This window comes from Thunnus thynnus, chromosome 14 (genome assembly GCF_963924715.1).
Source record: "Thunnus thynnus chromosome 14, fThuThy2.1, whole genome shotgun sequence".
NCBI classification, from domain to species: Eukaryota; Metazoa; Chordata; class Actinopteri; order Scombriformes; family Scombridae; genus Thunnus; species Thunnus thynnus.
The window spans coordinates 29,908,809-29,927,418 of record NC_089530.1 but is presented as its reverse complement, the minus strand read 5'-3'; the positions used below and the strand labels follow the sequence as shown (position 1 = coordinate 29,927,418).

Sequence of the window (18,610 nt, the reverse complement as noted above, 5' to 3'; positions counted from 1 at the left end):
CAGGACAGTGACGGTTACTGCAGCTCTCATTTTTATATAAATTATGCGAAATCTGTAGCAGTGGTGGAAAGTAACTAAGTACATTTACTCAAGTACAATTTTGTTCTTTACTTCTACTTTTGCTCGTTATTTCCATGTGATGCTACTTTCTACATTTCAGAGGGAAATATTGTACTTTCTACTCCACTACATTTATTTGACAGCTTTAGTTAATTTTCAGATGAAGATTTGACACAATGGATAATATAACAAGCTTTTAAAATACAACACATTGTTAAAGATGAAACCAGTGGTTTCCAACCTTTTTGGCTTTTGACGTCTTACAAAAAGCAGTGTGTAGTCGGGGTCACATTTCACATGTCTATGAGTTGTTAACAGCTCCACCAAATAGTGATTTTTCCCTCTAAACTTCTCACATGCTTTCATTTCAATAAATGTTCAAATGATCCAATATTTCAGCTAAAATCAAAGATTAGAGGAAAAGTCCAAAAACTGAAAACAGATTTGTGTATCAGAACGTTGTTTTTTCTTCTTTCCTCTCCCATTAATCGTCTCACCACCCCTCAGATTTATCTGCTGACCCTTTGGAGGGGCCCCGACCCCTAGGTTGGGTACCACTGGACTAAACTAGCTAACTGTATATAAAGTAGTGTAAACTAGCTCCACCTCCAGCAGCTACAACAGTAACATGCTGCTCTAACACTGATGCTTCACTATTAATAATCTAATGATGTCATATATAATAATATATCAGTCAGAGGGACCAAACCACTACTTTTACTGCAATACTTTAACTACATCAGGCTCATAATACTTATGTACTTTTACTGCAATACTTTAACTACATCAAGCTCATAATACTTATGTACTTTTACTGCAATACTTTAACTACATCAAGCTCATAATACTTATGTACTTTTACTGTAGTAGGATTTTTCATGCAGGACTTTTACTTGTCATGGAGTATTTTTACATTGCTGTATTTGTACTTTTACTGCAGTAAGGTATCTGAGTACTTCTTCCTCCGCTGCTGCTGCTGCTGCTGATGCTGCTGATGCTGACAGTTTCTGCAGAGGATCATGTGACTGTTAAAGGTCGACATTTGTCAGCAGTGTTGCTGGATAAGATGAACTCTCTGGTTTTACCTGTTTTATTTCAAACACAGCGCTGCTGCAGAGAAACAACATGATTAAAACATGTGAAATCTGTTGCAGTGTAGAAGCATCACCAAACCCTGACATGCCACCAAATATTTTACAGCTAAATGTAAAAATGTTTTCAGATGGTGAGCAGGTTTTAACCGAGACTTCACTGTAAATCAGTTTTAATTCTCAGTGCTGCTCCTCGTCCTGATAACCCCTCCCTGTTTGTACAAACACAACAAGCTCCACTCTGTGCTCATACTTCCTGGTTCCCTCCCCTTCAGATCTACAGCTGCAGGATGGGTGTAACCAAAATGTAATGCAGTACAAGAGCTGCAGGCTGCATTCACTGCAGAAACACGTGTTGTTCAGATCAGAGCCCAAACTGTGAAGTGAAACTCAGACAGTCATTGCTACTGAGAGCTGAAATGGCGCAGAAAGGAGATCAGCTGGACAGAGAATCCTTCTCTTGTTCGATCTGTCTGGATCTACTGAAGGATCCGGTGACTATTCCCTGTGGACACAGCTACTGCATGAACTGTATTAAAGGCTTCTGGGATGAAGAGGATGAGAAGAAGATCTACAGCTGCCCTCAGTGCAGACAGACCTTCGCACCGAGGCCTGTCCCGGTGAAAAACACCATGTTAGCAGCTTCAGTGGAGCAGCTGAAGAAGACTGGACTCCAAGCTGCTCCTGCTGATCACTGCTATGCTGGACCTGAAGATGTGGCCTGTGATTTCTGCACTGGGAGGAAACGGAAAGCCCTCAAGTCCTGTCTGCAGTGTCCGGCCTCTTACTGCGAGAAACACCTTCAGCCTCACCTTGAATCACCTACATTTAAAAAACACAAGCTGGTCGACCCCTCAGAGAAGCTCCAGGAGAACATCTGCTCTCGTCACGATGAGGTGATGAAGATATTCTGCCGTACTGATCAGCAGAGTATCTGTTATCTCTGCTCTGTGGAGGAACATAAAGGCCACGACACAGTCTCAGCTGCAGCAGAAAGGACTGAGAGGCAGAGAGAGCTCGAGGTGAGTCGACAAAACATCCAGCAGAGAATCCAGGACAGAGAGAAAGATGTGAAGCTGCTTCAACAGGAGGTGGAGGCCGTCAGTCGCTCTGCTGATAAAGCAGTGGAGGACAGTGAGAAGATCTTCACTGAGATGATCCGTCTCCTCCAGAAAAGAAGCTCTGATGTGAAGCAGCAGATCAGATCCCAGCAGGAAACTGAAGTGAGTCGAGTCAAAGAGCTTCAGGAGAAGCTGGAGCAGGAGATCACTGAGCTGAAGAGGAAAGACGCTGAGCTGAAGCAGCTCTCACACACAGAGGATCACAACCAGTTTCTACACGACTACCCCTCACTGTCACAACTCAGTGAACCTACAGACTCATCCTGCATCAATATACGTCCTCTGAGATACTTTGAGGATGTGACAGCAGCTGTGTCACAGCTCAGAGATCAACTACAGGACATCCTGAGGGAGAACTGGACAAACATCTCACTGGCAGGGACTGAAGTGGACGTTTTACCACCAGAACCAGAACCCAAGACCAGAGATGAGTTCTTAAAATATTCACATGAAATCACACTGGATCCAAACACAGCAAACACAGAGCTGTTATTATCTGACAGGAACAGAAAAGCAGAGCGAACGAGTCAACACCAGCTTTATTCTAGTCACCCAGACAGATTCTCTGGTTGGTGTCAAGTCCTGAGTAGAGAGAGTCTGACTGGACGTTGTTACTGGGAGGTGGAGTGGAGAGGGGGGGGAGTTGGTGTAGCAGTCGCGTACAAGAACATCAACAGAGCAGGGTACGAATGTGGGTTTGGACGTAATGAAAAATCTTGGGCTTTAGATTGTGACACTAAGAGTTGTGAATTTTGGTTCAACAAAATCTCAACTCGCGTCTCAGGTCCTGGTTCCTCCAGAGTAGGAGTGTACCTGGATCACAGAGCAGGTATTCTGTCCTTCTACAGCGTCTCTGAAACCATGACTCTCCTCCACAGAGTCCAGACCACATTCACTCAGCCTCTCCATGCTGGACTTTGGCTTTGTTTTATTGAAGACACAGCTGAGTTCTGTAAACTGAAATAGACAGAAGTCATTTCAGACTTCATGTGTCAGATTCTGTTGTAATTCTTCATGTTTTTGTCTCCATTGTTTCTGAGAGCTCGTTGCTGTGGTGTTTTCTGAACTGCACAGAGATCAGCTGTCAATCAAACTGGGATTGTCGACACTTTTCTCTTTTCATTTGTTGTTCTGTTGATGTTTTCAGTTTCTGTAAATGTGACTTTTTGCTGTGTGTTTTTATCCATGGAGGCTATCGCTGCTCATGATGACGTCTTTTACCTTCACTGACGCTTCTTCAGATGAAAATATAAACTTCTCTTTGTTCTAAATGTTAGTTTCATGTTTGTATCGATGTATTTGTGTTCTGTTGTTTCTTAAACAGAGAAAACAGCAGAACTTCCTTCATCATTGAAATGTCCAATCAAACTGTAATTATCATGATAATAATCATTTATTATGTTCTTGTACATTCTGGGTTAAACTAACTGATTGTGTGGATGAAGTGAATCTGAACATGAAATCATTGGACAAGAGTCATTTAACAGACTTTACTGATCGGATGTGTGAACAATCTGAAGCTTTACATAATCAATAAAGATGTTTCTTCAACAGTGAGCAAAGTATTTTCTTCTGTCTTCATCGCAGGATCTCATTCAAAGCTTCTGGAGAAAATGTGGAAACGGAGAAAAGAGCAGAGTTTTCTATCACTTGTTGCTTTTAACAAACAAGATTCTTCTTTGTGCACTTAGTTGATAAAGTCTTTGTTATACAGGCCTAAAAACTGGAAAATAGTAAGAATTAATTTGATCAAGTTTGGTGTGAGGACGTTTTGTTGCGTCCTGACAAACATAAAACAACAGATATTGTGTCGTCATGAACTTGAGGTCATTTCATTTATTTTTCTGATGATTTTCATGCAGATGAAAGTTGAGAATGAGGCTGTCATGTTGGTTCAGTGTTTAGTTCTGTCACCTCACAGAGAGACGGTCCTGGACCCCAATTCATCAAACTGCTAACAGGAACATTTTAGACCGAAGTGAAAGATACAAGTAAAAATCCTTCACTTTAACTCACAAACTAAGAATAAAAACTATTGATCAAACTATGTTTGGCTTTTAAAATGCTGTTAAAGAGGTTTGTTCACATCTTTGTTGGGAAATGACCATCAAACCCTTTTCAAGTAATTGCTTGAAATAAATAGAATAACACATTTTTTAAGTTGTATAAAGTGTTAAATAAAACAAAGAGGAGATGAAAGGGGCAAAAAAACAAACCAAAACGTCAATATCACGAAAATCTCGCGACATTTTCGAGCTCCACGTCGCTCAGTCTGACTTGCGTCATGACGTTGCTGTGCGTGCATCCCATGGAGGCGGGGTCAGCCTGGTACGTCTGCTGCTGCTGTACGCGAGTGAAATGTAGATTTTTAGACCAAAACATCAGATTTTCATTAAATTAAAGTCCGTCAGTCCGCGCAGAGAGCGCGTTCACACAGGCACCGACCCGGGAAACAGACGGTAAACAGCAGGACGGCTGCCTCTGCGGGGAAAATGTCTGCGGGCTCCGGGAACAGAAACACGAACGCGGAACCGTGGGGAAGCTTCGATGATAACCTCATCCAGGTGAGCTAACAGCTAACTAACCAGCTAAATAACCCGCTAACCTGACAGCTAACAGGCTAACTAACCCGCTGACAGGAGAACTAACCTGACAGTTAACAGGCTAACTAACCCGCTGACAGCTCACCTTCCAGTTAAAGTGTTAACCAGGCAAGCTAAGATGCTAACAGGCTAACTACCCAGTCAGACGTGTTAACTAGGATAACCCACTACACTGACTGCTAGTTAACGTGCTAACCTGACAGCTAACAGGCTAACTAACAAGCTGAGTAGTTTAACTGCAAAATAATACGAATAAACTTCACAACATGAGCAAGGTAAAGGGAGTGACGTCACCGTAAATAAACTGTGAGATGAACAACAACAAGAAAATCAGGTGTTGTCTTGTTTGTTCACATTTAAGAAGCTGGAATCAGAGAATTTAGACATTTGTTTTCTTAAAGAATGACTCAAAAGATTAATTTATCAAAATACTTGATAAGTAATTTAATAGTTGGCAACTAATTGATTTAATTGTTGCAGCCTAAACCTTTTAAATGTGAAAACTTTCTGCTTTTCTGCGTTATCAACATTATATTAAGTTCAATATCTTTGGGTTTTTGGGTTAGTTGGATAAAACATGAAGCTTGATGACATCACCTTAGGCTCTGTGATACTTAATGAGCCAAACAATTACTCAAGTAAGTATCAGATTAATTGATTGTTCAAATTTTGCTGATCGAGTAATTGTTGCAGCTCTACAAAAGATTTATTTTTCAGGAAACTGATACTGACGTCACATCGGGCAAAAGGACAACACCTGATTTTCTAGTTGTTGTTTACATCACAGTTCAATTACGGTGATGTCACTCCCTTTACCTTGTTCATGTTTACGTGTTCGGCCGCCTGTCAGACACAGACTCATGTTATTTTGTAGTTAAATGACACGTTCAAAACTTTTTAAGTGTGTCTTAAAACAACAGTCAGGAGCCCAAATGATCCCTGTGGGTTTTGGCCTCCATCACTTACATTGAAACCACATTTGAAGGATCTTTTAATATCCAGTATGAACAGGAGGAATGATTACAGCGAGGAAAACGTCTTTCACTGCTCATATGGACACCTGACTGCTGGTTTAACACACTGGAAACACTGTGAACCGTCCTTTAATCATTTTAATACTGATTACCAGACAGAGATTCATGTAATATTCTTTATTCTAGTTATTTCCTTCCTCTCATCCATAAACCCACCAGAGTTACTGCAACACAGAGTCACGGTCACATCTTTAACTGTGTTATTTTGTTGTTGTTGTTGTTGTTGTGTTCAGGGCGGCGGCTCGGCCGTCATCGACATGGAGAACATGGACGACACATCGGGCTCCAGCTTCGAGGACATGGGAGAGATGCACCAGAGGATGAAGGAGGAGGAGGAGGTGGCTGAGGAGGCGGCCGCCACCGAGGACGACACCACCGAGGACGGAGAGTTCCTGGGCATGAAGGGGTTAAAGGGTCAGCTGGGCCGACAGGTGGCCGACGAGGTGAGTCCAGAGCTGCTTCCCATCCGGGGTACGACCTCTCTGCTGCACCGTCAGCTCCGGAGAAAAACATCGCTGTCCCAACACGCCGAGCAGCAGCAGGGTGTCTGAGGTGCAACAGACTGTTCAGCGAGTTATTTTCTTCACCTCAGAGTCGGTTTATGTTGTTTAATGCTGCAGGGTGTGTTGGTCAGCTGGTCTCGTTTGTTACTGTTGATTCTGTCCGGTAGAAAACTTCCACAGAGGATACACCTGTGGTTCCTCTCCTCGTCTCTTTGTCTCTTCGTCCCCTCTGAGGTGCGTTTAAGGGACGGGAACATCCTTGATGATGTCAGAGGGAGATCTGTTTTAGAGGAAGCAGAAATTAGCAGACCCTTGATCCTGGAGATTAATCTGGTCCAACATTTAAGTACATTTCACTCAAATCAAACCTGCCAGCTGCCAATAAATAACAACTGTTCAGAAGAATGAAACAACCAAACTCTTCTCTCTTAAAATACACTTTTTTAGTAAAGTTTTCTCTTGAAACAGTCCCTCACCTGTTACTATTACTGTATCAGTTCTACTTTTATTTCATATTTATCAGGTAATTTCTTGTTTTTATGTCTTTGTAAAGCACTTTGTAACTTGTTTTTGAAAAGTACTATATAATTAAAGTTATTATTATTATTATTATTATTATTATTATTATTATTATTATTATTGTGCTTAGAGCTGCAACTAACGATTATTTTCATTATTGATTAATCTGCAGACTGTTTTCTGGATGAACAGATTCGTCATTTTCTCCATAAAATGTCAGTGAATAGTTCAAATAAAGCTCGTTATATTTACCGTCATGTCTGATAAAATGAAAAACATCAAATCTTCACATTTAAGAAGCTGAAACCAGAAGATTTTTGCCATATTTATGTAAAAAATGACAAAAGCTCTTCTTTGTTTTCTTTGTAAAAATTGAACTCATATTTTTTGGCTTCTTCTTCTCTGTTTTTATTTTGGACTCGCAGTAACTTCACCTGTGTTGATGTGTTCAGGTGTGGCAGGCGGGGAAGCGTCAGGCCTCCAAAGCCTTCAACCTGTACGCCAACATCGACATCCTGCGGCCGTACTTTGACGTGGAGCCGGTGCAGGTCCGTAGCAGGTAGGACCCGTCACTTCCTGTTTCCTGTCAGCTGTTTACCTGTTCCGTCCGATGCTAACGGCTCTGTCTTCCCTCAGGCTGATCGAGTCCATGATCCCTATCCGCATGATCAACTTCCCTCAGGTACGCACCACTTCCTGTCTCTTCCAACATCTTCATGACTCACCTGCAGACAGAAACATGTGTGAAGCAGAACCAGGACTCACCTGAGTCTCAGGTTCAGGTGAGTCTCCTCTGACTGTTTGTGCTTCCTGTGTGTGCAGAAGATCGCAGGTGAGCTGTACGGTCCTCTGATGCTCGTCTTCACTCTGGTGGCCATCCTGCTGCAGGGCATGAAGACGTCAGAAACCGTCATTGTAAGAACACACACCTGTAAACACCTGAACACACCCGGCTGCAAGGTCGATGGGCGGGGCTACACATTGGTCCCAAAACAGTAGGGCTGTAGTCAACCAGAGTACACGACGACTCAGCAGCTTTACATTTCTCCATTCTCTATTTCTCTGTTTAGCATCTTCAGGTTAGGCTAACCCAGCGTCGCTAACTTTGGAGCTAACCTTCACTTTTCCAGCAGTTGGGGAAACAACAGACGAGACTTTTTAGCATTTATTTACTGACACGCTGTAGTCTGTACTGCACAGTTACTGACACACTATAGTCTGTACTGCACATTTATTGACACACTGTAGTCTGTACTGCACATTTACTGACACACTGGAGTCTGTACTGCACATTTATTGACACACTGCAGTCTGTACTGCACAGTTACTGACACACTATAGTCTGTACTGCACATTTATTGACACACTGTAGTCTGTACTGCACATTTACTGACACACTGCAGTCTGTACTGTACATTTACTGACACACTGTAGTCTGTACTGTACATTTACTGACACACTATAGTCTGTACTGCACAGTTACTGACACACTATAGTCTGTACTGCACATTTATTGACACACTGTAGTCTGTACTGCACATTTATTGACACACTATAGTCTGTACTGCACATTTACTGACACACTGTAGTCTGTACTGTACATTTACTGACACACTGTAGTCTGTACTGTACATTTACTGACACACTGTAGTCTGTACTGTACATTTACTGACACACTGTAGTCTGTACTGTACATTTACTGACACGCTGTAGTCTGTACTGCACATTTACTGACACACTGGAGTCTGTACTGCACATTTATTGACACACTGGAGTCTGTACTGCACATTTACTACACAATCAGCATCTTAATCTACCTGTAGCTGACATTACAACAATACTTATGACGTGTGTGTGTGTGTGTGTGTGTGTGTGTGTGTGTGTGTGTGTGTGTGTGTGTGTGTGTGTGTGTGTGTGTGTGTGTGTGCGTGCGTGCGTGTGTGCGTGCGTGCGTGCGTGTGTGTGTGTGTGTGTTACAGACAGAGGGGACTCTGATGGGTACGGCTATAGGAACGTGTTTTGGTTACTGGCTCGGTGTTTCCTCCTTCATCTACTTCCTGGCGTACCTGGTCAACGCTCAGATCACCATGCTGCAGATGCTCTCCCTGCTGGTCAGTGACAGTACTGCACCTGCACTACAGTACACACACACACACACACACACACACACACACACACACACAGTACATGTAGAGCAACTATGATTATTTTCATTAATCTGTAGATTATTTTCTCCATTAATTTATTTGTTTTGTTTGGTTCATAAAATGTCAGAAAATGGTGAAAAATTTCAATCAAATAATCTGACAGTGACAATAAAATAAAAAAAATAATAATAATAATAATAATTAAGTATAGTAAATGTATTAAAATAAAATAAAGGCAATTATATATGTTTCCAACAATGTAATTATAATAATTTGCATATTTTAGAGTTCAAAAGATGTGAAATCATGAAGAAAAAGAGAAAATATTGGCAATATAAAAAATTAAAACATTTTAACATAAACACACATTTGTGAATAAAAAACTTGCCCGTTATAATAATCACATTAACAATAGAATCCATTTTTGAGGGAATTTACATTCAGAATTTATTATAAGATCTTTAACAGTCGGTTTAAAAATTGTGTTTATGATGGAAATGAACCTAAAATCTGACCACAGTTTGGGAGAAAAAGACAAGTGCGTGATCATTGACAGGACGCTGTGTGACATCACTTCCTGTCTCCTCTCCTCAGGGTTACGGTCTGTTTGGTCACTGCGTCGTCCTCCTGATCACCTACAACATCCACTTCCACTTCCTGTTCTACGTCCTCTGGCTGCTGGTCGGAGGACTGTCCACTCTGCGCATGGTGAGGACTACGTTTCCCATCCAGCCTCCCTGTTCTCCGGCAGCTGCGAACTACAGACTAACCTGGTTTCTCGTTTGTCGTCTCTCAGGTTGCGGCTCTGCTGTCCCGTACGGTCGGTCAAACTCCTCGTCTCCTCCTCTGCGGGACGCTCTCCGTCCTCCACATGCTCTTCCTGTTCTACCTGCACTTCGCCTACCACAAACTAGTAGAAGGTCAGACTTCATACTCTTCAAGCATTTAATACCAAGTTTAAAATGAACCATTCCTGTGTGTCAGAGTGAGACCTCCTGTCGTTGTAGTTCCAGAGTGAGACCTCCTGTCTTATGTGTCAGAGTGAGACCTCCTGTCATTGTAGTTCCAGAGTGAGACCTCCTGTCTTATGTGTCAGAGTGAGACCTCCTGTTTTATGTGTCAGAGTGAGACCTCCTGTCATTGTAGTTCCAGAGTGAGACCTCTTGTCGTTTGTGTGTCAGAGTGAGACCTCCTGTTTTATGTGTCAGAGTGAGACCTCCTGTCGTTGTGGTTTCAGGGCTACTGGACTCTCTGGAAGGACCCAAGATGGCTCCCATGCAGCGGGTGGCCAGAGACGTGCCTGAGCTGACGCTGAACGCCACAGTGAGGAGTCTGGGGACCCTGCTGAAGACCCACTGAGGCCCCAAACACAGGAACACACAGATGTTTTCGTCATCAGCTCTGATTCATGATTCTGCATTAACGTCCGCTGATGGCGAAGCTTCGAGGTTTCACTCTGAACTCATCTGTTGATGTTTGTACATTTTTTATTCAGTCTGTCTTTTTGTTTTGGGGGTTTTATTTTTTGTTATTTTCATGTTCAGATGTATTTATAGTTTCTGTACAGACACTCAGTCAAATAAACTTTATGGAACTAATTGTGTTTTAAAGAGATTTAATACAAAACAGCTGTTTGTTGCTCTGACGTCACAGAATTGTTATTGTTATTATTTTTTAAAATTATATCAGAGATAGTTTTCAGTTTACAAGCTACTTTAATATATTTGTGATGTTATACGAGACCTCAGGAACATCTGCACAAAAGATAAACTGGTTAGATTTTGGTGGTCAAAGGTCAAAGGTCACCAAACACAATTTTTAGCCATAACTCAAGAATTTATACAGTAATTATGACAAAGTTTCACAAAAATGTCTAACAGGATGAAATGATGTAGTGATGGCATTTAATATCCAAAAGGTCAAAGGTCAACTTTGCTGTGACATCATAATATCCTGTAAAAACACTTTTCTGGCCGTTATTCAGCGCCGTAACTCAGGACCAGAAGGAGAGATTGTGTCCATATTTCACACTCAGATGCTGAACTGGTGAATCTTTTGTGTCCACGTTGAAACTGGTGATAGTTTAGATCTTCTGTGTGTGAAACGTCCACGTTTTACAATCCGTAGCTTCTCTGCAGCAACATCCAGGTCTGAAGCATCGTCTACTGTCATCACTACGACTCTGTGTTCTACCAGAATCAGATTTATAAGCCAAACACATACAAGGAAAAGTCTTCACTATAAATATTATGAGTCTGGATGGACGTGGATGTAAACTGCAACCTGACAAACAACCACCAGTCAGTGTTTCTAGTGTTTTTATGTTGTGGTTTTCACACATTATCAGCTTCATATCATGTAGTAAAACACTGTTGTTTACAGTAGTAGTATTAGTATTAGTATAGTAACAGTAGTATTGGCAGTAAAAATGTACTTGAGGTATCAAAATTGAAAATAAAATAAAATATATAAATATGCAGATATTTGTAGTAGCATCACAGCAGCAGAGAAACTACAAGTGCTAATTTATAATAATAATAATAATAAAACACTATTTCATGTTTATGAAAGTTACAACTACATAAGGTCAAGTAAATGTACTGCAGTAGAAGTTTAACTGGCAGTAAATGGAAATATTGGACAATATAAGACAACAAAGAGTTTGAAAAATGCACAATATTTTATTATTAATATATTTTTATATATTGTATGTTATTATATAATGTACTCAATGTATTAATCAGATCAAATAATAGATTAAACATGATATATTATTACCTCATGCTTTTAATGTGTGTTTATGTGAAGTGTCCTTGAAAACAATACAATTATTATTATTTGTATTATTGTTGTTGTTAAAACATGACCAGAGAAAACATTCACTCTTTTATTGTTGTAGGTTTATTTGCCCTCAGTAGAGTCTGTCAGGTAGCTCCACCCCCCCAGAGCGTCTGCCGCCTCCTGGCTGATCCAATCAGAGGCTGAGGATTTTAGGCGGTGGTGATTCAGCCAATCAGAGCGCAGAAAGAGGTGGCTGGTTACGTTGATGTACCTGCGAGACTCAGCTCAGGGAAAGATTTATAAATACGTCACAGAGCGTCATTTGCATCCAGCGCGGGAAGCGGCGGCATACAGGAGCTGCTGCTGGGAGAGTAGAGACAGTAGAGTCACAGTAGAAACGGTCCCGTGTTCAGGATGAAGGTTTATTTCTGCGGAAGTATCCGCGGCGGCAGAGACGACGTGCACGTGTACCGGAGGATCGTCCACAAACTGGAGAGCTACGGAACCGTGCTGACCGAGCACGTGAGCAGCCTCGAGCTCACCGCCAGAGGTCAGAGGTCACATAGTACACAGCTTCATGTAGTATCTGTAGTAAAAGTACACCAGTATTACCAGCTGCATGTAGTACCTGTAGTAAAAGTACACCAGTAATACCAGCTGCATGTAGTACCTGTAGTAAAAGTACACCAGTAATACCAGCTGTATGTAGTACCTGTAGTAAAAGTACACCAGTAATACCAGCTGCATGTAGTACCTGCAGTAAAAGTACACCAGTAATACCAGCTGCATGTAGTACCTGTAGTAAAAGTACACCAGTAATACCAGTTGCATGTAGTACCTGCAGTAAAAGTACACCAGTAATACCAGCTGCATGTAGTCCCTGTAGTAAAAGTACACCAGTAATACCAGCTGCACGTAGTCCCTGTAGTAAAAGTACACCAGTAATACCAGCTGCATGTAGTACCTGTAGTAAAAGTACACCAGTAATACCAGTTGCATGTAGTACCTGCAGTAAAAGTACACCAGTATTACCAGCTGCATGTAGTACCTGCAGTAAAAGTACACCAGTATTACCAGCTGCATGTAGTACCTGCAGTAAAAGTACACCAGTAATACCAGCTGTATGTAGTACCTGCAGTAAAAGTACACCAGTATTACCAGTTGCATGTAGTACCTGCAGTAAAAGTACACCAGTATTACCAGTTGCATGTAGTACCTGCAGTAAAAGTACACCAGTATTACCAGCTGCATATAGTACCTGCAGTAAAAGTACACCAGTATTACTAGCTGCATGTAGTACCTGCAGTAAAAGTACACCAGTATTACCAGTTGCATGTAGTACCTGCAGTAAAAGTACACCAGTATTACCAGTTGCATGTAGTACCTGCAGTAAAAGTACACCAGTAATACCAGCTGTATGTAGTACCTGCAGTAAAAGTACACCAGTATTACCAGCTGCATGTAGTACCTGCAGTAAAAGTACACCAGTATTACCAGTTGCATGTAGTACCTGCAGTAAAAGTACACCAGTATTACCAGTTGCATGTAGTACCTGCAGTAAAAGTACACCAGTATTACCAGTTGCATGTAGTACCTGCAGTAAAAGTACACCAGTATTACCAGTTGCATGTAGTACCTGCAGTAAAAGTACACCAGTAATACCAGCTGTCAGATTAATGTACTACAGTAGAAGTATAACATGTAAACATGTAAATACTAGAATAAAGTACTTGCGAGTACAGCCTGATGACGTCACTCGCTGTATTTGAAACACGTAATTAAAAAGATCGTTATGCTGAGTCGGTGCTGCTGATTGGTCAGGTGCATGTGTGATGTCACTGAGCTGCTGTGCTGTGATTGGACAGGAGAGGACGCCACAGCAGCAGGAGACCGAGCCATTCACGACCGAGACATGGAGTGGCTGAGACAGTCTGACGGTGAGGACGCTTTATTGATTATTATCTGTGAGAGTGGGCGGGGTGTTTGTGCCCTGAGCTGTGTCTGCAGGCGTTCTGCAGTCTTCCACCAGCACGCTGGACTCTGACAGGAAGGGCCGAGCTCCGGCTGATGGCGGCGACTGAACGCACGTTTGTCCGGTTACAAGTGAGAGAGGCTAAAAAAGGACCGCTGACTCAGCGTTTGTGCGTTCGACCTTTTGACCTCAGCGTTTGTGTTTCTGCAGTGATCGTGGCGGAGGTGACGCAGCCGTCGCTGGGCGTCGGCTACGAGCTCGGTCGTGCCGTGGACATGAAGAAGAGGATCTTGTGTCTGTTCAGGCCGTCGTCAGGACGCTGTGAGGTCACTTCCTCTTTCCTTCTGTAACCTGACGCTGTCACGCCGTCTCTGTCACGTTAACTTCCTGTCTCTCTCTCTCTCTCTCTCTCCGTCCTCGTCCAGCGCTGTCGGCCATGATCCGAGGATTTGATGACGGCGAGCTCTACGTGGTGAGAGATTACAGCGAGGAGGAGGTGGAGAAGGTTCTGGAGGAGTTCTTCAGCACGCTGCCGAGAACCTGAGAGAAGCTCAGCAGAAGATCTGCGGTTTAACGAATCAGTTTGACACTTAACTGCTGTTTGTTTGTTTTAAAATCTGATCTTTTTGCCACAAATAGTTTCTAATTATCACTTATTCAGTGTCATAAATGTCAGAAAAGCATCAAATCAAACATTTGAGAAACTAGAATGAGTTAAGTTTTACAGTTTTGCTTGAAAATTGACTGAAACAAATAAAAAACATCAAAGAAGCTGCCAGTTAACTAGTTCATATCTCCTCATAATTAGTCTCTGTAGCAAATTCCTGAACCATAAATCATGAATGAACTGATCAATCACTGATCAATGGATGGTTAATCCTTAACAAAGCTTTCAGAGAGTTTATTCTTTAGTTTTTATGGATAAGGATCTGTTACATGAAACTGTTCAGTGAATTGAATACAACAACATGTTTGAATAAATATGGATCAAACTCATTGATTTGTATCAGCTGCACAAATCTGTTTTTAAAAGGTTGAAATATTTCCGTTGTGTATATTCTGGTCATATTAGGACACATGTCTAAAAAAACTTTAAATTCAGTTAAACATAAATAAAAAAGTTTGTTTTGTACGTGTTTGTGTGATGTGATGTTCAACGTCTATAAAACAGGAATTATTATTATAAACAGCAGAAGTTCTGCTATAAATCTTAATAAATTCATGTAGTTGATCAATAATTGCAGCCTTCATTGTCCCGACTGGTTTACTGTTATTCTTTACTGTGAAAGTGTTAAATTACATTTTTTGTTATATTAAAAATATCTTTAGAAATCTTTAATGTAATGTGAAGATTGCAGATTATAAATATAAATATATATTGTGTGAAAAAGCCTGAATACAATAAATAAGCTGTAGAGTTACTACATTTATATTTATGTTCTTTATTGTTGTGTAGAATCTGGCTGCTCAGATCAATATTGTGACATATGAGAACATTTCATTTATCAATCGATAAATATCAACAAAATAATAGAACACAACAAAAACAAAGTGTTTTTTTAATTTGAGATCAGACAAAAGTTTTAAAAGTGAAGAATAAAACCTTCATGAACTCTTCATCAGTCTTTAACTGTTGAGGAAGAGGATGAAGGTTCTGCAGTTCCTCAGACGTCCAGCAGGCGGCAGCGCAGCACCGAGAGAGAAACTCAGATATCAGACTGACACTGAACTCACCAGAGCTCGTACAGGTGAGGAGCAGCAGGGTTCTCATTGTTCTACAGATAACCTCTGAGAACCTTTAACATAGAAAGAAACATCTTCAACAAACACACTGGCTCAACCAGAAACCTCTTTACGGTTCCTTATAGAACATAAACCATGACCAGAGAACCCAGAAGAAACCACAAGCACACTAATGAACCCTGAGAACCCTAAAGAACCCTGAGAACCCTAAAGAACACTAATGAACCCTGAGAACCCTAAAGAACACTAATGAACCCTGAGAACCCTAAAGAACACTAATGAACCCTGAGAACCCTAAAGAACATTAATGAACCCTGAGAACCCTAAAGAACATTAATGAACCCTGAGAACCCTAAAGAACACTAATGAACCCTGAGAACCCTAAAGAACATTAATGAACCCTGAGAACCCTAAAGAACACTAATGAACCCTGAGAACCCTAAAGAACATTAATGAACCCTGAGAACCCTAAAGAACATTAATGAACCCTGAGAACCCTAAAGAACACTAATGAACCCTGAGAACCCTAAAGAACATTAATGAATCCTGAGAACCCTAAAGAACACTAATGAACCCTGAGAACCTTAAAGAACATTAATGAACCCTGAGAACCATAAAGAACATTAATGAACCCTGAGAACCATAAAGAACATTAAAGAACCCTGGGAACCCTAAAGAACACTAAAGAACCCTGAGAACCCTAAAGAACACTAATGAACCCTGGGAACCCTAAAGAACATTAATGAACCCTGAGAACCATAAAGAACACTAATGAACCCTGAGAACCCTAAAGAACATTAATGAACCCTGAGAACCCTAAAGAACATTAATGAACCCTGAGAACCCTAAAGAACACTAATGAACCCTGACCCCCTAAAGAACATTAATGAACCCTGAGAACCATAAAGAACATTAAAGAACCATAAAGAACATTAAAGAACCCTGATGAAGCTGAGAGCCCTGGACAACATCCAGAAGATGTATTTACACTGGAGAACCCTGACAAACCTTAAAGAACCCTGAAGAATCTGGAGGACGTCTGAGAACCTGAAGGGTTCCACCAGATGGAAACAACAGCTGGTTGGCGGGCGGCTGATTGACAGGCGGTGTGACATCATCAGGAGGGGGCGGTGCCCTCTGACAGAGAAGCTGCTGGACACGACAATGGAAAAAAAACCTGATTAATTATTCATTAATCATAAATAATTCAGAGATTAGTCTGATCGACAGTAGCTGTTGCCAGGCAACAGGACACACACACACACACACACAGGTCATTATCTCATCAAGCTTCAGTGTTAATGAAGCTGCTTCATAAACTATTTCTCACAGAAGTGAGCAGCTGTGTGTGTGTGTGTGTGTGTGTGTGTCAGACTGATGATGTCATTGCTCATTAATATTAATGATGTCATTTAATCACAGCTGATCAGGTAACTGCAGGAACAAACTCCACAGTAGAAAAGTTTCATTTGGACAAAATAATTCATCTTTTAACAGTTTTTTTTCTCCTTCTGTTGTATCAACAGTCAAATTAAAATAATAAAATTGATTTGACTCTAATTATTGATAATCATTTACTAGATGCTGCGTTATTTTAGGAGGGAAAGATTTCTGACAGTCCTGGTTTTACTGGTTTGTTGTGAAAACTACGGTGGCCCTGAAGGACAAAACACATGAGATGATGTGTTTGTGTTTCTCTTAATGTTTGTGTTTTTACTTCTGTATGAGCTGCAGTATTTGAAGCAACTCATCACATATTAAAGGTGATTAGAAGTGTCACAAAAAGTCACAAACAAAGAACATGAGTCTCTGAATGTTGGTCTTATTTCTCTCTTCTGTACGTTCGGGACGATGATAGTTTCAGTTTGAGCTGCTGCTGTTTCCTTAATTTATTTCTTAATATAGATATATTTATTATTTTATACTAAATATTCTGTTTTTCTATTTTATTTATTATTATTATCCGGCTGTCCAGCCACTATATTCTAGATGAGACAACAGTGATAAAAAGTGATATGCTGATAATTAAGCTTAACGAGGAGCAGCAGGGTTTTACTGGCTTATTTTGCCCTGGGCTTTGTCTCTCAGGCTACATATAGATGTAGCCTCAAGGGAAGACCTGCAGACAGTATTCAGGGCAAAAAAAAAGTACTCTCATCACCTCTGCATCTTTTTCAGATAAACCAGATTAAACTGTAGTTTTAGTTACAGTTCATTTTCTCCTAAAAAGACGCTTGAATAGAATATGAATGAAAAACAAGCGTCAGAGCTCCGATTAACGTCACGCAAATACAACATTATCCTTCGTTATCAAGATACGTTTTGTTATTAGCAACAACCACTTTCCTCATAATTAGTGACTTTAATGCACAATATGTAATTTCAGCCGCTAGGCGTCTCAACCAAAACAATAACAACAGGCGAAGCGTGATGACGGTGTGAAGTAGCAAGGGATCATGGGAGTTGTTGTCTTTGTTAAATAACCAGCTTCACCAGGATAGGATTACTCCAGCATTCATCATTCGGGATGTTTTTACCCGCAGAGGTCTCCTCCTCTCCAGAACAAACAGATCCGCAGATTAAAATCATTAAAATACTAATTAAAGCTGTTTCACCTAAAAAAATCAATATTTCTCCGACGATGTTTGGTGACCACCGGACTTCCTGGAGGGGCTGTTAGCCGAGCTGCTGCTAACGTTTGTCCAGGTTATTTCTCTGATAACTTAAGATCCAGACGTCCAATGACTAAAATCCTTCTTCCAGCTAAAAGATATAGTTAAAAACCACCTAAATTTATCATGAAAATGTGTCTTAAAACTGAATAAAAGTCCATTTATAACAGTTTGTGTGGAACAACCACAACGCCGATGTATTATCTTGTATGTGTGTAAGTTACTCTTTGGTAGACGCCATTGTAGCGGACAAACACAGCGCCGCCGTATGCATCTGGTGCGTGTTTACTCTTTGGTAGAGGAGGTATGACGCCATCGACAGGCGACCAAATGAAACGGTCCGTTACTTTGATTAAATTACAGA

General features: G+C 41.0%; 3 protein-coding genes across 3 annotated transcripts; all 3 read left to right on the top strand.

Moving 5' to 3' along the window:
- The first annotated feature begins 1,326 nt into the window (after nt 1-1,326).
- Nucleotides 1,327-3,823, top strand: LOC137197464 (tripartite motif-containing protein 16-like). The gene has a single exon (XM_067610895.1). The coding sequence runs from the start codon at nt 1,571-1,573 to the stop codon at nt 3,236-3,238; it is 1,668 nt and encodes a 555-aa protein (XP_067466996.1). The 5' UTR covers nt 1,327-1,570; the 3' UTR covers nt 3,239-3,823.
- A 744-nt stretch (nt 3,824-4,567) lies between these two features.
- On the top strand, nt 4,568-10,676 carry yipf3 (Yip1 domain family, member 3). Its single transcript, XM_067610900.1, has 9 exons — nt 4,568-4,836; nt 6,143-6,352; nt 7,384-7,490; nt 7,568-7,613; nt 7,754-7,846; nt 8,911-9,042; nt 9,673-9,786; nt 9,875-9,998; nt 10,316-10,676. Exons 1-9 carry the CDS (start codon nt 4,765-4,767, stop codon nt 10,435-10,437), a joined length of 1,020 nt encoding a protein of 339 aa, XP_067467001.1. The 5' UTR covers nt 4,568-4,764; the 3' UTR covers nt 10,438-10,676.
- A 1,480-nt stretch (nt 10,677-12,156) lies between these two features.
- On the top strand, nt 12,157-14,963 carry dnph1 (2'-deoxynucleoside 5'-phosphate N-hydrolase 1). The gene is made up of 4 exons (XM_067610901.1): nt 12,157-12,409; nt 13,725-13,796; nt 14,042-14,152; nt 14,257-14,963. The coding sequence occupies exons 1-4, from the start codon at nt 12,274-12,276 to the stop codon at nt 14,373-14,375; spliced, it is 438 nt and encodes a 145-aa protein (XP_067467002.1). The 5' UTR covers nt 12,157-12,273; the 3' UTR covers nt 14,376-14,963.
- The last annotated feature ends 3,647 nt before the right edge of the window (nt 14,964-18,610 follow it).

What these genes read in the sequence shown, in the direction of transcription:
- LOC137197464 (XM_067610895.1), top strand. Translation starts at nt 1,571, where the DNA reads ATGGCGCAGAAAGGAGATCAGCTGGACAGAGAATCCTTCTCTTGTTCG.
- yipf3 (XM_067610900.1), top strand. Translation starts at nt 4,765, where the DNA reads ATGTCTGCGGGCTCCGGGAACAGAAACACGAACGCGGAACCGTGGGGA. An exon ending in GCATGATCAACTTCCCTCAG is followed by an intron (nt 7,614 to 7,753) that starts GTACGCACCACT and finishes CTGTGTGTGCAG; the next exon opens with AAGATCGCAGGTGAGCTGTA. An exon ending in GACTGTCCACTCTGCGCATG is followed by an intron (nt 9,787 to 9,874) that starts GTGAGGACTACG and finishes GTCGTCTCTCAG; the next exon opens with GTTGCGGCTCTGCTGTCCCG.
- dnph1 (XM_067610901.1), top strand. Translation starts at nt 12,274, where the DNA reads ATGAAGGTTTATTTCTGCGGAAGTATCCGCGGCGGCAGAGACGACGTG. An exon ending in GTGGCTGAGACAGTCTGACG is followed by an intron (nt 13,797 to 14,041) that starts GTGAGGACGCTT and finishes GTGTTTCTGCAG; the next exon opens with TGATCGTGGCGGAGGTGACG. An exon ending in CAGGCCGTCGTCAGGACGCT is followed by an intron (nt 14,153 to 14,256) that starts GTGAGGTCACTT and finishes GTCCTCGTCCAG; the next exon opens with CGCTGTCGGCCATGATCCGA.